Raw genomic sequence first — 25,570 nt, forward strand, 5'->3', positions numbered from 1 at the left:
GATACTATTAATTTTTATAATTGATTTTTGTTTCAATTAAAAAATTTGTTGAATCAATTAAATTTTTAATTGAATATTTTTTAAAACTCAATTCAAATTTTAATTTCAAAAATTTTCGTGAAATTTTTTTCTGTGTTTGCTAAATTTGGCCATAATTTATCTTCCAAACCTATATCAATGATTCCCCACAAATGCTTAAGTTAACTAATTCAGTAGGGGTGGTTTAGGGTATGATATAGTCGGCCTCACCCGACTTTCTATTTTAATTACGTGTAAAGTCCAAAATGATAGTTTCTCAGTCATGCGGAGGACTCTCTGCTATTTTATCTTTTATACCATTTGGGAATTTTTCCTCTCAATGCTAGTGCCATAATATCTGGCATGCCCTTTGACATTGTTACAATGAAGAGCTGATACGTTTCTTAGTCCTATTTCGAATATATTCAATTTTTTTTTGCTCGAGTGTGTTTCATAAATGACTAAAAAGGACTATTTGATTTCAGTAACTGATATTGTATTCGTCTTAATAGGATAATCAACATCAATTTAGATGTCAACTTAGCTTGTCATCACACAATAGGCTGTCGAAAGCTCGATAATGTAAAATAAATATTGGACTTTTTTCAGCAGCCAATCATATATGATAGAATGATAAATGGATAAATGGAAAATTAACCGCTATATATAGAAGGGTTTTACAGGCATCTCCCATAGTTTTCTTTGTGTTATTAAAGTTACAACACTAAGGTCGAAGTTCCAAGTATAGAAAAGGGCCCGAAATATTCCACAGATATGGTGAACATAGCCCTGTTCAATTTTATTCTATACAATTTTTTGGAAAATCATATAAAATGGGCAATAATTTTCAATTGCTGGAAAGTGAATTGTAAGTTTTAATCAAACGATTTCAGTCTCTTATCTAAAGGGTGGTTAAAATTTCAAGGGCCGATGTTGATTTTGAATAAAACACAAACTATTTAGGAAATTATTGTAATTTTATTTTATTATGATATATTGGTATTACGCAATTATGTATGGAACAAAATATCGGCCAAATGGGCGCCGCGACCTCGGTGGCACACCTCCATCCGATGGTCCAAATTTTCGATGACGCTGAGGCATAATGGAGGTTCTATGCCAAAAATGTGCCGAATTATCTCATCCTTCAGCTCTTGAATTGTTGCTGGCTTATCGACGTACACCTTTTCCAACGGTGTCAAATCACATGATCTTGGCGGCCAATTGACATCGCCATTACGTGAGATAACACGGCCATTGAATTTGAAGAGCCATTGTTTCGTTAGCTGTGTGGCAAGTGGCACCATCCTGCTGAAACCACATATGGTCCACATCCATATCTTCCAATTCGGGCCATAAAAAGTTCGTTATCATCTCACGATAGCGAACACCATTCACAGTAACTGCCTGACCGGACTCATTTTGGAAAAAATACGGCCCGATGATGCCGCCAGCCCATAAACCGCACCAATCAGTCACTCTTTGTGGGTGCATTGGTTTTTCGACAATCACTCTTGGATTTTCATTCGCCCAAATGCGTTTGTCACACATCGAAATATAGCTCTAAGACCCCATAAAGTATATATATTCTGGGTCGTGGTGAAATTCTGAGTCGATCTAAGCATGTCGGTCCGTCCGTCCATCCGTCAACAATCGCCATGAAACTTGGCATAGGTAGTTGTTATTGTTATAGGTCGGATGGTATTGCAAATGGGCCATATTGGACCACTTTTACGTCTAGCACCCATAAAAACGGATCCCAGATTTGGCTTGCGGAGCCTCCTAGAGAAGCAAATTTCATCCGATCCGGTTGAAATTGGGTACGTGGTGTTAATATATGGTATCTAACAACCATGCAAACATTGGTCCATAATTATATATAGCCCCCATATAAACCGATCCCCAGATTTGACCTCCGGAGCCTCTTGTAGGAGCAAATTTCATCCGATCCGGTTGAAATTTGGTACTTTGTGTACGTATATAATCTCTAATAACCATGCAAAAATTGGTCCATATCGGTCCAAAATTATATATAGTCCTTATATACATCGATCCCCAGATTTGGTTTTGGAGTCTCTTGGAGGAGCAAATTTCATCCGATTCAGCTGAAATTTTGTATTTTGTAACAACCATGCAAATATTAGTTTATATCGATCCATAATTATATATAGCCCCATATAAACCGGTCCCCAGATTTAACCTCAGAAGCTTCGCGGAGGAGGAAAATTCATCCGATTCGGTTGAAATTTTGTACATTGTGCTAGTATATGACCTATATATATAGTTATATATAGTCCCAGATAAACGGCCCCCATATAAGGCGACCCCCATATTTCAGTTCTTGCTCTCTAATTACCGCGCAAAAGTTCATATCGGTTCGTAATTATTTGTAGACTTCGTTATATATACCGGTCAAGAACTGAATTATACAAGTATTAAATCTGCCTTTTTTTGCCTAATATACACCACGTATGGACTAACTTACAATTTAGAATACGATGTTAAGGAGTTTTAAGATACCTTGACATCGGTAAGTATGACCACAACCCAAGTAATTAGATTGTGGATGGCAGTCTTTAGTAGAAGTTTCCATAGTAGAGGATACATAAGATTCGGCCTGGCCGAACTTACGGCCTTATAAACTTGTTCCAATTAAAGTCTTAATTGAATTTTAAAAAATATTTAATTAAAAATGTAATTGATTCAATAAATTTTTTAAATGAAACCAAAATCAATCACATACCTTAATAGAATCAATTAATTTTTTAATTGGATCAATTAATTCTTTAATTGACTTTCAATTACTATCATTTCTGTGATTGAAGACATTTCAATTGAAAATGAATTGGATCAATTAATTTGATGATTGAAGACAAAAAATATTTATTTTTTTTTTTGTGAAGGTTATGAATCACTCCATGTCTTCTCCAAGTATTGGATATGATTCTGACATTATTTGCAACTTATTGAAGGATGATCTTTTTTTTGAAATATTTGTTTTCAGCACAAATCAAATTGACTGAAATCTTTATGGATCATAATATTTATGTAAAACTATGGGATATAAATCATGTCACGGAGCAAGATGGAATGGAGGACCAATTTTTGGGCTACACACATCCTCATGTGGGAATCTTTTTCGATATCAATTGCTTGAAATCCGAAGAAATTTTAAATAAGGTAAGCTACATATAAATATGAATCGAATTCTAAGTTTAAATAATTGGGACACCTAGAAAATATTGTATCATCTTAAAATCGGCCAGATTTTGCACTTTTCCCATTATGTTTTGAATATACCAAATATATACCATATTTCCAATTCTATATACTATAATACATTTTCCCTATGTCTTTTATTTAGGCGAGTAAAGAAAAATTGTTCACAGAACACTTTCATTGGTTGATTTATGATGGTTATTCAGATATGGAGAAATTTCGTTATAATTTTCAAAATTTCAATATGGCTGTAGATGCCGATCTAACCTATTCGTTTCCCAATCCAAAGAAATTAAATACAAAAATGCATTCATTTTACCAAACGTATGATGTCTATAATAATGGTTACAATTGGGGAGGAACACTAAATATGACTGCTGATCAAGAAATAGCTTGCACTCAGAAGAAATGTCAGCGTAACTTATATCTATCCACCTTATACCAGAAGCGAAAATATGAGAATCGTTGGCATTTGAGAGATATTACATTGAGAGTATCAACTGTGGTAAGTTAGCATTTGAATTTGATCAGAATTGAGATTTGAGCACAGTATCAATTGTTTTGGGAACAATAACTGATTTTGGGCAACCTTACCGAAATTAATTTTGGAGTTACGACCTCGATTGAATTTACCACACCATCTATGATATTCAGTGTTGCCAGAAGTAGGGGGAATTCCCTAGATATCTGTTTTTTTTCTAATATTGAGCGTCTTGTAGGGACGTAGGGGCACAATGTAGGGACTTTTTCACTCAACATATTTTTTAATAATTTTTACAGTTTGGTGGCTCTAAAGGAGGAAATTAGAAGCTGACAACGGTTACCACCAAGATTGATAAAGTTGACACTTTTGTGTTTTTTTTTGATACATTTCGACTGCCAAAAGCACCGTGGCACGACCGCGAGCCATTTGGTACTTTTTCATCACAATTACTCTATATAGAGTTATTCTGCCCTAAATGTGAACGTTTCTCAGATATCAACTCAACTCTAAAAGTTATAAATAGCGGTCATTGAAGAAAAAAATATTTTTCAAAATGAGGATATTTTAGTTTTTCTTACAGGATCTCAATATTTTTAACCCTTTCACTACCGATGTCCACTTAGAAGGACATTCGAAAAAGACACCAAATTCTATTTTGCAACTTAGTTTCGATTTATTTCTCGGTGTTATTTTAAAGTAGGGGCTTTAATATAAATAAGTTATAAATATTTTCTGTATTGGTGAGCACTAAAATAAATTTTTATAAACTTTTTAAACAATAAACGAAAAATACGAAAATTTGAGACAATTTTTCTACTGTATATTTCTAGTAAATGGAAATTTATACAAAAACTATAGCTGATACTTTTACGGGTTCTTTTTTGTACTTTTTCTCACACTGTGAAAGATATTATAGGCCAAATAGTGCTTATTTTCGTAAGGCCATTTGGTCTCAATTCAAGAATCAAGTTTTCAGAACAAGCTCATATAGCTCTTGAAGTAGTTGAGGTAAGTTCTCAAAATGACATTTTTTGTTCTACATGCTGTTAGTACAAGTAAAAACAGAAAAAAATTAAAGTTTTTAATATTAGGTTTATTTCGGTAGTGAAAGGGTTAAGAGTAATATTGTCTATACCGCCACACTGAGGGACAGAGTATTATAAGTTAGTATATATATTTGAAACGCCCAAAAGGAGACGAACTAGACACATGGTGTCTTTAATAATAGTGCTGGCCGCTGAGCCGGTTGACACAGTTGGTAGAATTCTACAAAAAATGGTATATTTTTTACTGTTTTGTAAATTGGTAGAATTCTTGATTTTGGTAGATTTTGCAAAGAGGCACTCCTTCCTAAATTTTCTATTGAAATAAACTTTTGACAAAATATATAGAAATAACATTTTGTCAAAATTTATTTTAGAAATAAAATTTTAAGAAAATCTTCTATGGAAATAAAATTTTGGCAACATTTTCTTATAGAAATAAAGTTTTGACAACATTTTCTATATGTATACAAAATTTTGTATACATATAAATTGTTGACAAAATGTTCTATAAGAATAAAATTTTTCCTATAGAATAAAAATTGCACAAGATTTTCTATGGGAATAAAATTTTCAAAAAATATATAGAAATAAAATTTTGACAAAATTTTCCATAGCAATAAAATTTAGACAAAATTTTCTACAGCAATACAATTTTGACAAAATTTTCTATAGAAATACAATTTGGACAACATTTTCTATAGAAATAAAATTTTGACAAAATTTTCTATGGAAATAAAATTTTGATAAATTTTTTTATAAAATAAAAAAAATATTAACACTCGTGCCAAAAACCAATCTACCAAAATTTGAAGTAAATCTTTGCCAGAAATCTACCAAGCAAATATTTCTATAGAAAATTTTGTCAAAACTTTATTTCTTAGAAAATTTTGTCAAAACTTTATTTCTATACAAAATTTTCTCAAAATTTACTTTCTATAGAAAATTTCTCAAATTTAATTCTATAGAAAATTTCCTCAAAATTTTATTTCTATAGAAAATTTTCTCAAAATTTTATTTCTATAGAAAATTTGGTCACAATTTTATTTCTATAGAAATTTTCTCAAAATTTCTTTCTATAGAATTTTTTCTCAAAATTTTATTTCTTAGAATTTTTTTTTCTATAGAAAATTTACTCAAAATTTTATTTCTATAGAAAAATTTCTCAAAAGTTTTTTTATAGAAACTTTTTCCAAAATTTTATTTCTATAAAGATTTGATCTACCAAAACAAAAAGAACTCTACCAATCTACTAAACAGAAAAAAATCTACTACTATTCAATTCTACCAACTGTGGCAACCGTGGTGGTAATACAAATTAATTTTTACGTAATATACGTTGCATTTTTATATATTTTAAGATACTAAAGCACATAGAACAATTTTTGTTTTGTACATTTTTTTTATTTTAATTTAACGAAAAATATTGTAGGGGAAATTGTAGGGAAAATTTTTTGGGAATGTAGGCGAAAGTGGGGAATTATTTTTGTCCTTGTAGGATAAACCAAAAAATTTCCCTGGCAACACTGATGAAAACAGTTCCCTTCCGGAGTTTCATCGCCAAAAATTAAATTATGTTATTCGATGCACTGTTATTTAGTTAATCGACATCTAGAGATGTAAAGAACAATCGCACGAAAATATTCACGATTTAATTCCATTTGTGTTTTGGCGAGATGAATCTTTTAAGTCATAATGCTTCTGTTAACAACACAAATGGCGCTAATATGTCAAAACATTCCCCCAAACGTTCCAACCCCAAAAAATGTCCAGCTTTAGTTGCAAGATTTCAACACTAGGGTTTCCCAATCCCGCCGCCAAATAAAAGGCAACCCATCTAAAACTACTCATGAAATCGAAAACAATAAAGACGTCTGTACGAAATTAACATCTTAAGAGGGCTTCATGAAAAATGCCCCAACTGAAGAAAACCCCAAAATCAAAAATGAAACATTTATTGGGCATTTTTTAATAAACGATTTAGGGATTTTTTATACAAATTTGAGAATTGTTCATACTGCTTTTTTGGGGAATTTTTCATCTTATTATTCATTTGGGGCATTTTTATACCCTGCGCCACACTGTGGAACAGGGTATTATAAGTTAGTGCATATGTTTGCAACACCCAGAAGGAGACGAGATAGACACATGGTGTCTTTGGGAAAAATGCTCAGGGTGGGCTCCTGAGTCGATATAGCCATGTCCGTCTGTCCGTGAACACATTTTTGTAATCAAAGTCTAGGTCGCAGTTTTGGTCCAATCGACTTCAAATTTGGCACAAGTATGTGTTTTGGCTCAGAATAGAACCCTATTGATTTTGGAAGAAATCGGTTCAGATTTAGATATAGCTCCCATATATATTTCGTCCGATATGGACTTATATGGCCCCAGAAGCCAGACTTTTACCCTAATTTGCTTAAAATTTTGCACAAGAAGAACAATTAGTATTATAGTTAAGTGTCTCAAATTTGATTGAAATCGGTTCAGATTTAGATATAGCTCCCATATATATCTTTCGCCCGATATGGACTAATACGGTCCCAGAAGCCAGAGTTTTACCCCAATTTGGTTGAAATTTTGCACAGGGAATAGAATTAGCATTGTAGCTATGCGTGCTAAATTTGGTTGAAATCGGTTCAGATTTAGATATAGCTCTCATATATAGCTTTCGCCCGATTTACACTCATATGACCACAGAGGCCAATTTTTCGCTCCGATTTAGTTGAAATTTTGCACAGGGAGTAGAATTAGCATTGTAGCTATGCGCGCCAAATTTGGTTGAAATCGGTTCAGATCTAGATATATCTCCCATATATAGCTTTCGTCCGATTTACACTCATATGACCACAGAGTCCAATGTTTAACTCCGATTTAGTTGAAATATTACACAGTGAGTAGAATTAGCATTGTTGCTATGCGTGCCAAATTTGGTTGAAATCGGTTCAGATTTAGATATCGCTCCCATATATATGTTTTTCTGATTTCGACAAAAATGGTCAAAATACCAACATTTTCCTTGTAAAATCGCCACTGCGTAGTCGAAAAGTTGTAAAAATGACTCTAATTTTCCTAAACTTCTAATACATATATATCGAGCGATAAATCATAAATAAACTTTTGCGAAGTTTCTTTAAAATTGTTTCAGATTTAAATGTTTCCCATATTTTTTACTAACATTGTGTTCCACCCTAGTGCATTTGCCGACTTAAATTTTGAGTCTATAGATTTTGTAGAAGTCTATCAAATTCTGTCCAGATCGAGTGATATTTAAATTTATGTATTTGGTACAAACCTTTATATATAGCCCCCCAACACATTTGACGGATGTGATATGGTATCGAAAATTTAGATCTACAAAGTGGTGCAGGGTATAATATAGTCGGCCCCGCCCGACTTTAGACTTTCCTTACTTGTTCATAATGTATTTGTATCATTGAATTCTATAATAGCAGTGTATTGCACTAAATATATTTAAATTGAATTAAATTAAATTAAAAAGCTTGAATTGTTAATTAGCAAATATACTTTAATAAATATTTAACGGTGATATGTGCCCATTTCTTTATATTTCAATAGGCCACCTCTATTCCGGTGACAGAAACGCCAAATATTATATTAAAATTCCTAAATTCAGATGATAAAAGGTATATTGATGCAATTGCTCGTTTTGGCTTTGCCCACTTAATGGTATTAAAGGACACCCTCATGTCCAAGTAAGCCCTAACCAAAAATTTCACAATGACTAACTAATCACATTGCTCAAACTTGTCCCTAAGCTTTTCTTACAGTTTCACCAATGCCTGGAGCGAAACGGAAACTACGGGTGGAGTAATCGGAGCCATTTGTATTGAAAATTCTGCAGAACTTGCCTCATCACCATTCCTCCCAACCCTTAAGAGGAATGAGTATTGCAAACCTACGGTAGCATTGGGTGGATTTCGTCATGTGTGCATATTTCGGACACCCAGGAACTCGGGCGTTAGAGGAAAAGTATATTTTAAGCCCTTTTCTACAGCAGTATGGATATATTTTGCTGTCGTAATTATTCTCGCTGCCCCATTATTATGGATCACATTTAAGGTGGAATCCGCAAAATTAAGAAAAAACCTGACTTATATACCCTCTCTACTGACCAGTGGATTGATAGCCTTTGGTTCGGTTTGTTGCCAGGGTAGTTTTCTGGTACCACAATCGGTTGGTGGCAGAATTACATTTTTCTCTCTTTCCTTGTTGACCTATATCATCTACAACTATTACACATCGATAGTGGTGGCAATTCTTCTGGGTACCCCAGCTAAATCCAATATTAATACATTGAAAGGACTTGCCGAGAGTAATTTGAAGATGGGTATAGATCCCATACCTCATACAATGTCATATTTAAATGTAAGATAAAATAAATAAATGTAAGTATTCAAGGATATTTATGTGCCAAAAAACAATAGGGTTTGAAAAGAGTGAACACGTGTGAAAATTACAAGAATTTTATAGCACTCAATTCAATACGAATTACATCATTATAATTCCCAAATAAATTTAATTGTGCAGACGAGGAGACATAGGTGACATTGATTGCAAACCTGCGCTCAAAAAAAGTGTACTCTCTATTTCACTAAAGCCAATTTAACTTTATTCTAGTTCATGGAATTATTATGTTTGGAGAAAGTTTTCTTTACTCTTATAATTTTTTGAGTACGATAGTTAATTTAACTAAAAACGGGGAAAAAATTATACACAAATTAAGCATAAAGATTTACTAAATTCGTATTTTTCCAAAAATAGTTCATTATTTCTTTAAATTTGTACATTTTACTACAAATGCGTCCATCATGAACTTCGTATGTCATTAAAGACATTCTTGCAATTTTTCCTTCAAACTACAAAATTTTCTTTATCAAGTGAAAAAAATTATTTATGTCTAAGTTTTCTTGAATTTTTAGAAAAATATTTACTTATTTGTGTGATATTGGCGTGCTGCCAGCGTTTGTAATACTGTTTAGTTAAAATTTTCTAAAAATATTCAAAAATTTCTAAAATTAACTAAAAATGTTCTTCCTAGTGGGTTCACTGTTTTTTCAGGCTTCCCAAATGAAAGAATCTAGAAGTAACGATATTTACACTGAAAAAAAAGCATGCCCGTTTCCAAAGATTTTGTCTTTACTTTAAACATTTTGGTATTGATTCCGAACCAAAGAAGCGGAGAATACAAGTAAGGATACACAATTCTCTTTTAAATTTGGGTTTTGCGTACTTGCTTCTAGGAAGCAAATTTTAATTGTTCGCTTTTTCAACTTTTATTCTTCATATGCTATCAAAGTCCTTTAAAAAGGAGTTAACAACAACTTTATTTTCCAAATTAAGACTCGACCATGGTCACCATACAAAAATAACATTTTGCTCTTGAAACATGTTTGAGGTGATCATATTCCTTCTCTGCGTGCGGTCTAACAAAGAAAAACACATTTTTTTGTCAAAATTCGTTTTTATTATTCAACATACACACACAAAAATATCAATTAATTTGGTTGTCAATACAATTAAAATTATGTTTAAATATGAGCTAACAACGTATTTTGTAAATACAATTACGATTTTAGTCACTTTAGCAACTAATTTTGTTACATCAACAAAAATTTTGTTATATCAACAAAAATTTAGTTGAACTTCAAAATTTTCTGTAACAACAATTTATTGTTAGCTCAAAAATTATAATATTATTTTGTGTGTAGTTCTCTTCAAGAGCGATACAACGACGATAAGGACCTTCAAATTTTCTGATACCATTTTGGTAGTATTCCTTCGGTTTTGCCTCAAAATAGGCCTCAGTTTCGGCGATCACCTCTTCATTGCAGCCAAATTTTTTCCAGGCGAACATCCTTTTGAGGTCTGAGAACAAGAAAAAGTCGCTGGAGAATACGGTGGGTGGGGAAGCAATTCGAAGCCCAATTCATGATTTTTTGCTATCGTTCTCAATGACTTGTGGTACGGTGCGTTGTCTTGGTGGAACAACACTTTTTTCTTCTTCATCTGGGGCCGCTTTGCCGCGATTTGCCACTCTAATAACGCCATATAATAGTCACTGTTGATGGTTTTTCCCTTCTCAAGATAATCGATAAAAATTATTCCATGCGCATCCAAAAAAAACAGAGGCCATTACTTTGCCAGCGGACTTTTGATTCTTTCCTTTCCTTCCTTCGGAGACGGTTCACTGGTCGCTGTCCACTCAGCCGACTGTCGATTGGACTAAGGAGTGTAGTGATGGAGCCAAGTTTCATCTATTGTCACATATCGACGGAAAAACTCGGGTGTATTACGAGTTAACAGCTGCAAACACCGCTCAGAATCATCAACACGTTGTTGTTTTTGGTCAAATGAGAGCTCGCGCGGCACCCATTTTGCACAGAGCTTCCACATATCCAAATATTGATGAATGATATGACCAACACGTTCCTTTGATATCTTTAAGGCATCTGCTATCTCGATCAACTTCATTTTACGGTCATTCAAAATCATTTTGTGGATTTTTTTGATGTTTTCGTCGGTAACCACCTCTTTCGGGCGTCCACTGCGTTCACCGTCCTCCGTGCTCATTTCATCACGCTTGAATTTTGCATACCAATCAATTATTGTTGATTTCCCTGGGACCGAGTCCGGAAACTCATTATCAAGCCAAGTTTTTGCTTCCACCGTATTGTTTCCCTTCAAAAAACAGTATTTTATCAAAACACGAAATACCTTTTTTTTCATTTTTTCACAATAACAAAAGCTGCTTCACAAAAGACGCTCTATCTCACAAACTAATTGACTTACAGACGTCAAATTTTTACACGAATCATTTGAAAGTTGGTGCTATATAAAAATAATATACATTTAATACTAGCGACGCCTATGTGTCTATGTGTCAGACCGGGGACTTACCAGCAAACCTATTATATCTTACGCCCGATTAAGGTTCGTAAGACTGCCGGAGGCCAAAGTTTCATTCCGATTAAAATTTTGTACTGATAGTAGAATTAACATTTTAGCAATGTATGTCAAATTTGCTTCAAATTGGTTAAGATTTAAATATAACTCTCATATAGTGTACACTAGATTTGGTACAATATTTTTATACCCTTCACCACTACTGTGGTACAGGGTATAATAAGTTTGTGCATTTGTATGTAACGCCAAGAAGGAAAAGTCTGAGACCCATCGTTTAGTATACCGGTGGTCTTAGAATTAAATTCTGAGTCGATTTAGCGATGTCGGTCTGTCTGTCTGTCTGTCTGTCTGTTCATGTATTTTTGTGCGCAAAGTACAGGTCGCAGTTTAAGTCCGATCGTCCTCAAATTTGGCATAAAGTCGTTTTTAGGAACAAAGACAATCGCTATTGATTTTGGAAAAAAATCGGTTCAGATTTAGATATAGCTGCTATATATATTTATCCCCGATCTGGTCATAATTGGCGTGTTTATCAACCGATGTTCTTCAAAATCAGTACATCGGAATATTTTATGAGTCTCGAAAAACTTGCAAAATATCAGCTAAATCGGTTCAGATTTAGATATAGCTCCCATATATATCTTTCGTCCGATTTATACTCATATGACCACAGAGGCCAATTTTTAACTCCGATTTAGTTGAAATTTTGCACAGGGGATAGAATTAGCATTTTAGCTATGCGTGCCAAATTTTATTGAAATCGGTTCAGATTTAGATATAGCTCCCATATATAGCTTTCGCCCCTAAATCACTTTTGCGAAATTGCATAAAAATGGCTTTAGATACTTCCAATATTTTTTACCAAAATATTTCCAATTAAAAAGTTAATTGAACCTGAAAACTTTTTCATTTAAGAAATTAATAAATTAACCATTAACTTTTTAATCAAACTAGAAACATCAAGTCAATTAGGTCAATGATTGAAAACTCTTAATTAACAAATTCATTAGTTTTTAATCAAACTCGGAAGACTAAGTCAGTTAAACTCTGATTCATTTATTTTTAATTTTTAATAAAAAAAATAATAATTGACACAATCAATTTTATGATCACAGTAAGAGCACAAAGTTAATTGATTAAAAATAGTTACGTCTTTGAGTACAAAATCAATCAATACAATCATCTTTTCAATCAAACTAAGAACACAAAGTTAGTTAAGAGAATAAATGAAAATTTTCGCGGTTTTTATTAAAAAAAACAATTAATTGTTCCAATTAAAGATTTAATTAAAAACTTTAGTCGATCGACATCGATCGACATGTAAAACTCAATTAACTGTTAAACAGATTGTATTAAAAAGTTAATGGAAAATTGGATTGAAGTTTAACTAAATCAATTAAAAATTGTTTGAGTTTTCCAGTCGACATCAATTAAACTTTGATTGAATCTATTAAGAAAATAATTGATTTTTGCCATCAACACTAATTAAATTTTTTAATTGTATCAACTAAAAAATTAAGTGTTTTTCTTCCAATGAACATCAATTAAATTTCTAATTGAATCAATTAAAAAATTGATTGAAATATATACTATCAAAAATTTGTTTGTGTATACGATTGTGTTTTGTCCTAAGGCGTTAGTCGATTTAAACTTAAAGTCTAGAGATTTCTTAGAAGGCTAACATAACTTGTTATTTTTTTAAAATATATATGGTAATATAAAACTTTATATAAATTCAGACAAATTCGAGGGATTTAACATGGTATCAAACATTTTGGTCTACAAAGTGGCGAAGGGCTTAATGTCTTTTGGTTGTGTAAATGTTCATCTGATGTCTTAGAAAGTAAAACGAATGATTTGTTTTATTCACAATTTGTTCAATTTGTTCCCATCGGAGAAAACCAAATTCGGTAACTGGCCAATTTCATGCAAGCAACTCATTGGCTCTGGTCTAACTTTTTTTGTGTATTGGTGACCTCTTGCACTTTTTGGAACTTTAATGGCTTTAGTCCAAACTCGTTTTTCAATACCTGTAGCTTCCGTTCTCCCCTCATATCCCAGCAGAAAAAGCGTCGCCAAAAAAGTAATGAAAATTTTCTTTTTGGATCCGGAAGTGGTGCAAAATTGACGCAGAAGCGATGAATTTAACATGAGCTTGTAACAGGACGGAAGTCCTCCATTTCAACAGCCCTTGCACTGAATTTTCATTTAGGTGTGATCCGAATTCAATATTTTGGATGTAAATTAAACAAGTAAGGAAAGTCTAAAGTCGGGCGGGGCCGACTATATTATACCCTGCACCACTTTGTAGATCTAAGTTTTCGATACCATATCACATCCGTCAAATGTGTTGGGTGCTATATATAAAGGTTTGTCCCAAATGCATCCATTTAAATATCACTCGATTTGGACAGAATTTGATAGACTTTTACAAAATCTATAGACTCAAAATTTAAGTTGGCTAATGCACTAGGGTGGAACACAATTTTAGTAAAAAAATATGGGAAACATTTAAATCTGAAGCAATTCAATAAACCATAAATAAACTTCGCAAAAGTTTATTTATGATTTATCGCTCGATATATATGTATTAGAAGTTAAAAAAAATAGAGTCATTTTTACAATTTTTCGACTAAGCAGTAGCGATTTTACAAGGAAAATGTTGGTATTTTGACCATTTTTATCGAAATCAGAAAATCATACATATGGGAGCTATATCTAAATCTAAACCGATGTCAACCAAATTTGGCACGCATAGCTACAATGCTAATTCTACTCCCTGTGCAAAATTTCAACTAAATCGGAATTAAAAATTGGCCTCTGTGGTCATAAGAGTGTAAATCGGGCGAAAGCTATATATGGGAGATATATCCAAATCTGAACCGATTTCAACCAAATTTAGCACACATAGTTACAATGCTAATTCTACTCCCTACACTCAAAAAAAAGTGAACTCTCTATTTCACTAAAGCCAATTTAACTTTCGTTTAGTTCATGGAATTATTATGTTTGGAGAAAGTTTCCTCTACTCTAATAATTTTTTGTGTACGTTAGTTAAATTAACTAAAACCGAGGAAAAAAATATACACAATTGAAGGATAAAGATTAACTAAATTCTTGTCTTCCACAAAATAGTTCAATATTTCTTAAAATTTGTAAATTTTACTAGAAATGCGTTCATCATGAACTTCGTATGTCACTAAAGACATTCTTGCAATTTTGAACTCCAATTTTTTCCTTCAAACTACAAAATTTTCTTTAACAAGTGAAAAAACTTAATTTGTCAAATAAATTTTCTTGAATTTGTCGGAAAATATTAACTTATTTTTATGACATCGGCGTGATGCCAGCGTTTGTTATACTGTTTAGTTAAAATTTTCTAAAAATATTCAAAATTTTCTAAAATTAACCGAAATTTTTCTTCCTGGTGGGTTCACTGTTTTTTCAGTGTATGCAAAATTTCAACTAAATCGGAGGAAAAGATTGGCCTCTGTGGGCAAATGAGTGTAAATCGGGCGAAAGCTATATATGGGAGATATATCTAAATCTGAACCGATTTGGCTGATATTTTGCAAGTTTTTCGAGACTCATAAAATATTCGGATGTACGGAATTTGAGGAAGATCGGTTGATATACACGCCAATTATGACCAGATCGGTGAAAAATATATATGGCAGCTATATCTAAATCTGAACCGATTTTTTTCCAAAATCAATAGGGATCGCTTTGATCCGAAACAGGTCCCTATACCAAATTTTAGGACAATCGGCGAGCTGTACTTTGCACACAAAAATACACCAACAGACAGACAGACGGACAGACAGACAGACAGACAGACGGACATCGCTAAATCGACTCAGAATTTAATTCTAAGCCGATCCGTATACTAAAAGGTTGGTCTATGATTACTCCTTCTTGGCGTTACATACAAATGCACAAACTTATTATACCCTGTACCACAGTAGTGGTGAAGGGTATAAAAATTAACTTTACCCATTAAAAATATCAAAAAAGCAAGGTATAAAAATTGAATTAAAAGAACTTCCTTTGTAGTTAAAATAAAGAACATCATTGGGAGTACATCTTTTGGAAGTGCTTTAAAGTTGTGCCTTTGAAATTTTTTTGCTGGGATGTTCAAGACCATTGAAGCGTGGATTTTGATTAAATCTGGCCTTCAGATTAGAGGTGTGCGCGTGACACGCGTGAATCACGTGAGTCGTCGACAAAATCCAAAGCAACTGTCGTGAATGTGCGTGAATGGGACTAAAATAAATAAGTCGTGCGTGAGCGTGCTTTTCGTGTGTTTCACTGCAATGTGGAACGCCTTTCGGACTCGGCTATAAAAAGGAGGTCCCTTGTCATTGAGCTCAACATAGAATCGGGCAGCACTCAGTGATAAGAGAGAAGTTAACCACTGTGGTATCACAATGGACTGAATAGTCTAAGTGAGCCTCAGATATCGGGCTGTCACTATACCTAACCTAACTTAACATACCAATTTATTTTTTTTTTCGTTTTTGTTTTCTTTTTAACTCAAAAAAAATTGTAATATTAAATTTAATTTCAATAAATGTTAGTTCATTTTAGCACCAGTTTTACAACAGACTTTTTTTATGTGCAATATATCAAAATGCTTCTGTAAACTTGTAAACAATAAAACGAACAATCTGACGACCCATTATATAGATGGCAAATATTTATCCTTGAGTACCTATAACAATACTATTTGTTTTACTATTGGTGTCACATTTGTCATCACTATTTTTATACCCACCACCATAGAATGGTGACAGGGGTATAATAACATAAGTTTGTCATTCCGTTTGTAATACATCGAAATATCGATTTCCGACTATATACAGTATATATATTCTTGATCAGGGAAAGATTCTGAGACGATATAAGCATGTCCGTCTGTCTGTCTGTTGTAATCAAGCTACAGCCTTGAATAATGGCGCTATCGTTCTGAAATTTTGCACCGATTCGTCTTTTGTTTGCAGGCAGGTCAAGTTCGAAGATGGGCTATATCGGTCCAAGTTTTGATATAGTCCCCATAAAGGGTAGTTAAAATTTCAAGGGCCGATGTTGATTGTGAATAAAACACAAACTATTTAGGAAATTATTGTAATTTTATTTTATTATGATATATTGGTATTACTCAATTATGTATGGAACAAAATATTGGCCAAATGTGCGCCGCGACCTCGGTGGCACACCTTCATCCGATGGTCCAAATTTTCGATGACGCTGAGGCATAATGGAGGTTCTATGCCGTTAATGTGCCGAATTATCTCATCATTTAGCTCTTGAATTGTTGCTGGCTTATCGACGTACACCTTTTCTTTCAAATAACCTCAAAGAAAAAAGTGTCAACGGTGTCAAATCACATGATCTTGGCGGCCAATTGACATCGCCATTACGTGAGATAACACGGCCATTGAATTTGTTGCGCAAAAGAGCCACTGTTTCGTTAGCAGTTTGGCAAGTGGCACCGTCCTGCTGAAACCACATATCGTCCACATCCATATCTTCCAATTCGGGCTATAAAAAGTTCGTTATCATCTCACGATAGCGAACACCATTAACAGTAACTGCCTGAACGGCCTCATTTTGGAAAAAATACGGCCCGATGATGCCGCCAGCCCATAAACCGCACCAAACAGTCACTCTTTGTGGGTGCATTGGGTTTTCGACAATCACTCTTGGATTCTCATTCGCCCAAATGCGGCAGTTCTGTTTATTGGCGAATCCACTGAAGTGAAAATGTGCCTCATCACTGAAGATGATTTTTTTCGAAAATTGATCATCCAATGTTGCCATTTCTTGGAACCATGGTTCAAATTGAGTAAGTCTGAACTAGAGAAATGCCAAATAAAATTCGGAAAAAAACTTGGCGTTTAGGTGTGGTTCCCATTCAACATCGGCCCTTACAATTTAACCACCCTTTATAAACCGACCTCCCGATTTAGGGTCTTGGGCTTATAAAAACTGCAGTTTTTATCCAATTTGCCTGAAATTGGAAATCTAGAGGTATTTTAGGACCATCAAAAAGTGTAGCGAAAATGGTGCCTATTGGTCCATGTTTTGGTATAGCCCCCATATGGACCGATTTCCCGATTTTGCTTCTTGGGCGTCTAGAAAGTGTATTTTCTATCCGATTTGCCTGAAATTGGAAATCTTGAGATATTCTAGACCATAAAGAGATGTGCCGAAAATGGGGTGTATCGGTCCATGTTTTGATGTAGCCCCCATATAGACCGATCTCCCGATTTTACTTCTTGGGCTTCTAGAATCCGTAGTTTTAATCAAATTTGCCCGAAATTGGAAATGTAGAGGTATTCTAGGAAAATAAAGAGATGTGCCGAAAATGGTGATTATCGGACCATGTTTCGATATAGCCCCCATATAGACCGATCTCCCGATTTTACTTCTTGGTCTTCTAGAATCCGTAATTTTTACCCAATTTGCCTGAAATTTGAAATCTAGAGGTATTTTAGGACCATAAAAGCGTGTGCCGAAAATTGTGATTATCGCACCATGTTGTGATATAGCCCCCATATAAACCGATCTCCCGATTTTAATTCTTGGGCTTGTAGAATCCGTAGTTTTGATCAAATTCGCCTGAAATTGGAAATGTAGAGGTATTCTAGGAAAATAAAGAGATGCGCCGAAAATGGTGATTATCGGACCATGTTTCGATATAGCCCCCATATAGACCGATCTTTCGATTTTACTTCTTAGGCTTCTAGAATCCGTAGTTTTAACCCAATTTGCCTGAAATTAAAAATCTAGAGGTAATCTAGGACCATATAGAGGTGTGCCGAATATATTGAGTATCAGTTTTTGCTATATCCCCCTTATAAACCGGCCCTCCGATTTGGGGTCTAGATTCGAACTCACGATTTAACTCCTAGGGTTTCTAGAAATTGTTTTTATCCGATTTGCCACAAATTGATCATATGTTATACTGGCATTTTAGACCCATAACAAAGTGTATATGATATAGTTTTATCGGTCCATTTGGTAAGGCCTCCATATAGACCGATTTCACTTATTGAGGGTATAGAAGGCGCACTGATCATGAAAATTGCATGAAACTGAATGCAAAATTTCCAGATTTTACTTCTCGTAGTCGTTTAAATAATTGGTATGAAAATCCACAGATTATAGATTTCAAATCAAGGTTGAACTGATCTGTCATCAAACCCCCCTGAAATTTTCAAAGGAAACTACTACATTTGATTCATGGTGGTGGGTATTTAAGATTCGGCCCGGCCGAACTTACTACTTTATATACTTGTTTTATATCCTTTAGTTTTCCAAACGACCTGAAGTACGCAGTATTGTACGAAATAAAATACAATCTCGAAAAGATCCCGAAAGTGTTTGGATACCGATAACGGAGGGATTGAAACGTGTTCGTGAAGAACCTGGTTTCGTGTATATCACCGATTCATATTCCAGTTATGATATGATCGAACGTACCTATACTGCCAATGAAATTTGTGATCTTAATGAGATTTTACTGAGACACGATCACGCTCTCTATCTGCATATCAATCGGAATTCATCGTATAAGGAGTTTCTTAAACTAAAGTATATCTGAATTAAGAAAAAGGCAAAAGGTAGTAGCAGAGAAGTTCAATTAATTTACTTTAGTTTTCATTTGATTTTATTTAACAAAATTTTTATTTGTAATGTAAAGACATTCTTAGAAAACGGTTTCCTGCTTTGCCGCCTTTTACCTTTTCATTCGATATTTTGTAATATTCTAAATACTAAAAATTTTGCTTTAACATTGTATCTTCCATTTGTAGGCAATATCGAATTTTGGAATCGGGTGTGCACAGCCGTATCGAAAATATGTGGTTCAAATCACGCCTACCTTGCTATGCATCCACAACAGCATTACTTCAAGTTGGCTGGGAATATACCGCTCCTTTGTTTATCATGATTGCCTGTATCTATGCACTGGCATTTATCATATTAATTTTGGAGATTTTCTGGTTTAAATATTTTACAACTAGATATTTGCATACTTAGATCTCAAAATTCATAATTCAGAATTCTGAGAGGATTTATCTTATAAATTTCACTCGATATGTAGTACTGCATGAATATACTATACACAGAAAAAATTTTCCGTAGTTAAACTAACGCTAAATTTAACTTATTTTTTATTTTTATAGTTCAATTTACATGCGTGATAGTTCATTCTTCTTATAAAACAGTTCACTTTTTTCGGTGTACACTGAAAAAAAATATTATCGTGAGGTCAAAGATTTCATGTCTTTAAACTACGAATGCAAATTTTGCTTAGCATTTCTCTAATATAAAGTTTCTTTCCTTGTCCAAAAGTCGATAAACTTTTCAATGACGTCGTATTGTCCTTATAATTAAGTGATTTCACTTAAAAATGTGTTTCATAACATGAAAGTAATAATGTTTGGGCTAAGCTCACCTTGACTTTAATTCAGAAAAATTCTTTAATTTAATGAAATTGTCTTCAAATTTGTTGTCTTCTTGCATCTTCTTTGGCTCGGAATCAATACCAAAATTTTTAAATTAAAGACAAAATCTTTGGAAACGGGCATGCTTTTTTTTCAGTGTAGATGATAAGTATAATCAATTTAGATTTGTTCGAATTGGCACCGATTATGGCCTTCAAACGGAGCACAAAGTCACTATACACTGGTTTTGCGGTATTTTGAACCATTCCCGGCGAATCACAGTCTTGAGATGATCGACACTATGGTATTTTCTACACTCAAAAGAAAAGTGAAGCCTACACTCAAAATAAAGTTTACTTAGATCCAAAGATTCTGACCTTCCCTTAAGGATTTTGGTATTGATTCCGAGCCAAAAATGTGGCTTCTTTAAAATAACGAAATTTTTTTGCGACCTATGTGGCTTTAAATCTAGGACAAATAAAATTAAAATTAGGATACATATCTCATTTATCAAATTTTCATTCGCTTTTCGCGGCCAATTTAAAAATCCAAATTATAACGTATACTTCAAAGTAAAAAATGTTTTCTTAATTCCAAAAAAAAAAAAAAAACTTTAAACCAAAGACGTTAAATCCTCAAAATAAGTCTTAGCCTATATTTGAAGCGTTTTTATCTTAAATCTAATGTTTCAATATTTCAGTTAATTTAAGGACAATTTCTTTATATCAAAAATGTTTTTCTTTACTTTAAGGAAAATTAGCCTTAGTTCAAAAGCATGCGACTTTAACGGAGGGACGCAAATTTACAAAATTTATGTCCTATATTTAATGAAAAAAAATTTTGAAGCAAAGATTGTAAACATTATTTTAATTAAAATTTCATTATTTTAAAGAAATTTTTCCTTAATGTTTTGTAAATTTCGCATCCTCAAATTTAGGTTGCGTAATCTTTAATATCACGTAAATATTATGTTTGGTGTATATTTCACTAAAGCCGATTTAAGTCCATTTTACTTATTTTATTTATTTATTTATTGATTAATTACATTTGCAATAAAATTATAAATATAAGTGTAAACTTTTACTGCTAGGATCTTAAGCTTTTAATTAATTCTATTTTAGTTCAAAAAGAAAGTTTCCATGGATTAATTCATTTTTTGCATAAATTAGTTAAATAAACAAAACAGAGGAACAAATTATAAATAAATGAAACATAAATATGAACTAAATTCGTGTGCCCAACAACATATTAGTTCAGAATTTCTTAATATTTGTAAATTTTACCAATAATGAATTTCGTATGGCGCTAAACACATTTTTGCAATTTTGAACTCCAAATTTTTCCTTCAAACTACGGCGTGAAATCTGCGTTTCTAATACATTTTAGTTAAAATTTTCTATTTTTTTTTTAATTAAGTAAAATTTTCTTTCCTGGTGGGTTCACTGTTTTTCAAGTGCACCAGGGCGGCCTGATATAGCGGGCTGCCACTATTCCTAACCTTAGATATGGTCTGCGGCCGGACTTCAATACAATCTTTACCCCCAGAAGAAAAAAACACGAAATTTCTTAAAGCCGATTTAACTGTAATTTAGTTCATTTTTGCCAAAACTGTGAAAAAAAAGTTTTATACGAATGAAGTACACAATTTTACTAAATATGAAAATAGTTCATATTTTCCTAAAATGGGTGAAGTTTGCTTAAACAAATTAAAGAGTTCTACAGTGTGGCCGATATGTATTGCAACCAATTTCAGGTTGGTAGTCTGACAACTGACAGATTTATTCCAAAGACATTTCATTCTATTCTTGTATTGTTACATTTAGAAATAAAGTTGTTCGTGATGGAATTCAAACGTGGTAGTATTACAGTTTATATTTGGTTGGAAAGCCGTATGTGGTTACCGTTTGAGCCCTCCAGGATTTAAATGCGAATAAATCGTTTGTTCCTCGTACCATTTCGAGGGGGTCGAAAACAAACGTTAATAACACCAGGGAGCCACCATGGTGCTATGGTTTGCATGCCCGCCTTGCATTCACAAGGTCGTGGGTTCGATTCCTGCTTTGTCCGAACACCAAAATGTTTTTCAGCGGTGGATTATCCCACCTTAGTAATGCTGGTGACATTTCTGAGTGTTTCAAAGCTTCTCTAAGTGGTTCCACTGCAATGTGGAACGCCGTTCGCACTCGGCTATAAAAAGGAGGTCCCTTGTCATTGAGCTTAACATGGAATGGGGCAGCACTCAGTTATAAGAGAGAAGTTCACCATTGTGGTTTCACAATGGACTGCATAGTCTAAGTGAGCCTGATACATCGGGCTGCCACCTAACATAACACCAGGATGATTCGAAAAGTGAAGGCCAGATTTGATCGAAATTCACGCCGCAGTGGTAGAAAACTTTCTTGTTAGTTGAACATATCGCGTATTGAAAAATGAGCTTGGCCATTGAAGTTATAACAAGTATATACGGCCGTATGTTCGGCCAGGCCGAAGCTTATGTACCCTCCACCATGGATTGCGTAGAAACTTCTTCTAAACACTGCCATCCACAATCGAATTACTTAAGTTGCGGTAACGCTTGCCTATGGCAAGGTATCTTAAAACATCGTAACACCGTCTTCTAAATTGTATGTAAGTTTATACATGGTATATATTAAATCAAACAAGTATATACGGGTACATAAGTTCGGCCAGGCCGAAGCTTATGTACCCTCCATCATGGATTGCGTAGAAACTTCTTCTAAACACTGCCATCCACAATCGAATTACTTAACTTGTGGTAACGCTTGCCGATGGCAAGGTATCTTAAAACCTCCTAACACCATCTTCTAAATTGTATGTAAGTCCATACGTGGTATATATTAAATCAAAAAAGATCGATCCAATACGTATATAATTCAATTTGACAAAGTAGACATAAAATTTTGACAAAATTTTCTACAGAAATAAAATTTTAACAAAATTTTCTATAGAAATAAAATTTTGACAAAATATTCTATAGAAATAAAATCTTGGTAGATTATTTTTGGCTCGATTTTTCTATACAAATAAAAATTTTGACAAAATTTTCTATAGAAAGAAAATGTTGACAAACATTTCTACAGAAATAAAAGTTTAACAAAATATTCTATAGAAATAAACTTTTGACAAAATATTCTATAGAAATAAAATCTTGGTAGATTATTTTTGGCTCGAGTGGCAACTATGATTATGAACCGAATAAAATTTGAACAAAATTTTCTATAGAAATAAAATTTTGACAATGATGAAAATTTTATTATGAAACGAATAAAATTTTAACAAAATTTTCTCTAGAAATAAAATTTTCTATAGAAATAAAATTTTGACAAAATTTTCTATAGAAAAAAAATTTTGACAAAATTTTCTATAGAAATAAAATTTTGACAAAATGTTCTATAGAAATAAAATTTTGGTAGATTATTTTTGGTTCTAGTGGCAACCATGATTATGAACCGATACGGACCAATTGTTGTGTGATTGGACCAATTTTGGTATGGTTGTTAGCGACCACATACTAACACCACGTTCCTAATTTGAACCGGATCGGATTAATTTTGCTCCTCCAAGAGGCTCCGGAGGTCAAATCTGGAGAACGTTTTATATGGGGGCTATATATAATTATGGACCGATATGGACCAATTCTGGCACGGTTGTTAAAGATCATATACTAACACCATGTTCCAAATTACAACCGGATTGGATGAAATTTGCTTCTCTTGGAGACTTCGCAAGCCAAAACTGGGGATCGGTTTATATGGGGGCTATATATAATTATGAACCGATGTGGACCAATTCTTGCATGGTTGTTAGAGACCATATACCAATATCATGTACCAAATTTCAGGCCGATCGGATGAAATTTGCTTCTCTTTGAGGCTTCGCAAGCCAAATCTGGGGATCGGTTTATATGGGGGCTATATATAATTAAGGACCGATATGGACCAATTTTTGCATGGTTGTTAGAGACCATATACCAACATCATGTACCACATTTCAGCCGGATAGGATTAAATATACTTCTCTTAGAGGCTCCACAAACCAAATCTGGGGATCGGTTTATATGGGGGCTATATATAATTATGGACCGATGTGGACCAATTTTTGCATGGTTGTTAGAGGCAATATACCAACACCATATACCAAATTTCAGCCGGATCGGATGAAATATGCTTCTGTTAGAGGCTCCACAAGCCAAATCTGAGGGTCCCTTTATATGGGGGCTATACGTAAAAGTGGACCGATATGGCCCATTTTCAATACCATCCGACCTACACCGATAACAACTACTTGTGCCAAGTTTCAAGTCGATAGCTTGTTTCGTTCGGAAGTTAGCGTGATTTCAACAGACGGACGGACGGACGGACATGCTTAGATCGACTCAGAATTTCACCACGACCCAGAATAAATATACTTTATGGGGTCTTAGAGCAATATTTCGATGTGTTACAAACGGAATGACAAAGTTAATATACCCCCATCCTATGATGGAGGGTATAAAAAGTGCAAGAACTCACCGAATTTGGTTTTTTCCGATGAGAAGCCATTTCTCAAAACATAATAATTCCATGAACTAACATAAAAGAAAGTTCAATTGGCTTAGTGCCCTAGAGGATTCAGTTTTTTGAGTGAGGTCAGCTGAAAATATACACCATCAATTGGCCACCAGAATTCAAGTGCGGCCGATGGTAATGGTGTGGGACGATGGTCGCTCTCAGCTCGTATTCATCGATTGTGGGGTAAAAATACATGGCTAATATTACACCCAAAAAATATAATAAATAATAAATTGATTTCTGATGTTTAATAAAATTTCATATTTTGAAAAAAAATTATTAAAAATGTTTATTGAGAACAATTGCTATGTAAGGCAGAACCATTTTCATAGAAGGGAGAACCACTTGAGGGCTCTAGGCGGAGAAGAAAGAAATACACTGAACGCCGAAGTGAAATGAAAAGGGATTATATGTTGGCGCTTACATTTAAGAATTTAAAGAATTTGTAATAAAATTTCCATTTTTAAAGTTTATAGTTGTTTTTTGCTATTCTCAGAAAATTTTACGATTTTAATATTGTTTTTCACCACACAACGATGAAGGGTTTAACAATACCGTGTTCTTTTGCTTTGTTTTGGAAGGAAAATTGCTTTTATACAAAAAACATTTTATAAGAAAAAAAATTATAAACATACTGATACCAAAACAAAATTGCACAAAAGTTGCGTCGTAAGAAAACAGTATCACAACTCACAGTAACGAAACTCTAATATTTATTGATTAAAAACATCTTTGGTAATTTTTTAGCAGGCCGTTTGCATTTGGAGGCATATATAGACATGCATTAATTATTAAAGATTTTTCTCTGAGGGTCAAATCAAAATGGTCAAATGTGGTGATATCAATGGAGACAGTAAAATG

General features: G+C 33.5%; 1 protein-coding gene across 1 annotated transcript; it reads left to right on the top strand.

The window, feature by feature from the left end:
- The first annotated feature begins 746 nt into the window (after positions 1–746).
- Positions 747–19,738, top strand: LOC142233983 (ionotropic receptor 75a-like). Its single transcript, XM_075305044.1, has 7 exons — positions 747–886; positions 3,023–3,198; positions 3,383–3,742; positions 8,341–8,477; positions 8,541–9,150; positions 19,004–19,284; positions 19,506–19,738. The coding sequence occupies exons 1-7, from the start codon at positions 793–795 to the stop codon at positions 19,729–19,731; spliced, it is 1,884 nt and encodes a 627-aa protein (XP_075161159.1). The 5' UTR covers positions 747–792; the 3' UTR covers positions 19,732–19,738.
- The last annotated feature ends 5,832 nt before the right edge of the window (positions 19,739–25,570 follow it).

Source organism: Haematobia irritans, chromosome 4 (genome assembly GCF_050003625.1).
Source record: "Haematobia irritans isolate KBUSLIRL chromosome 4, ASM5000362v1, whole genome shotgun sequence".
Classification (NCBI taxonomy): domain Eukaryota; kingdom Metazoa; phylum Arthropoda; class Insecta; order Diptera; family Muscidae; genus Haematobia; species Haematobia irritans.

Bases quoted from the DNA above. Each gene is read 5' to 3' on its own strand.
- LOC142233983 (XM_075305044.1), top strand. From the start codon at position 793: ATGGTGAACATAGCCCTGTTCAATTTTATTCTATACAATTTTTTGGAA. The intron at 8,478-8,540 runs GTAAGCCCTAAC...CTTGTCCCTAAG, and splicing joins AAGGACACCCTCATGTCCAA to CTTTTCTTACAGTTTCACCA. The intron at 9,151-19,003 runs GTAAGATAAAAT...TATATCCTTTAG, and splicing joins ATACAATGTCATATTTAAAT to TTTTCCAAACGACCTGAAGT.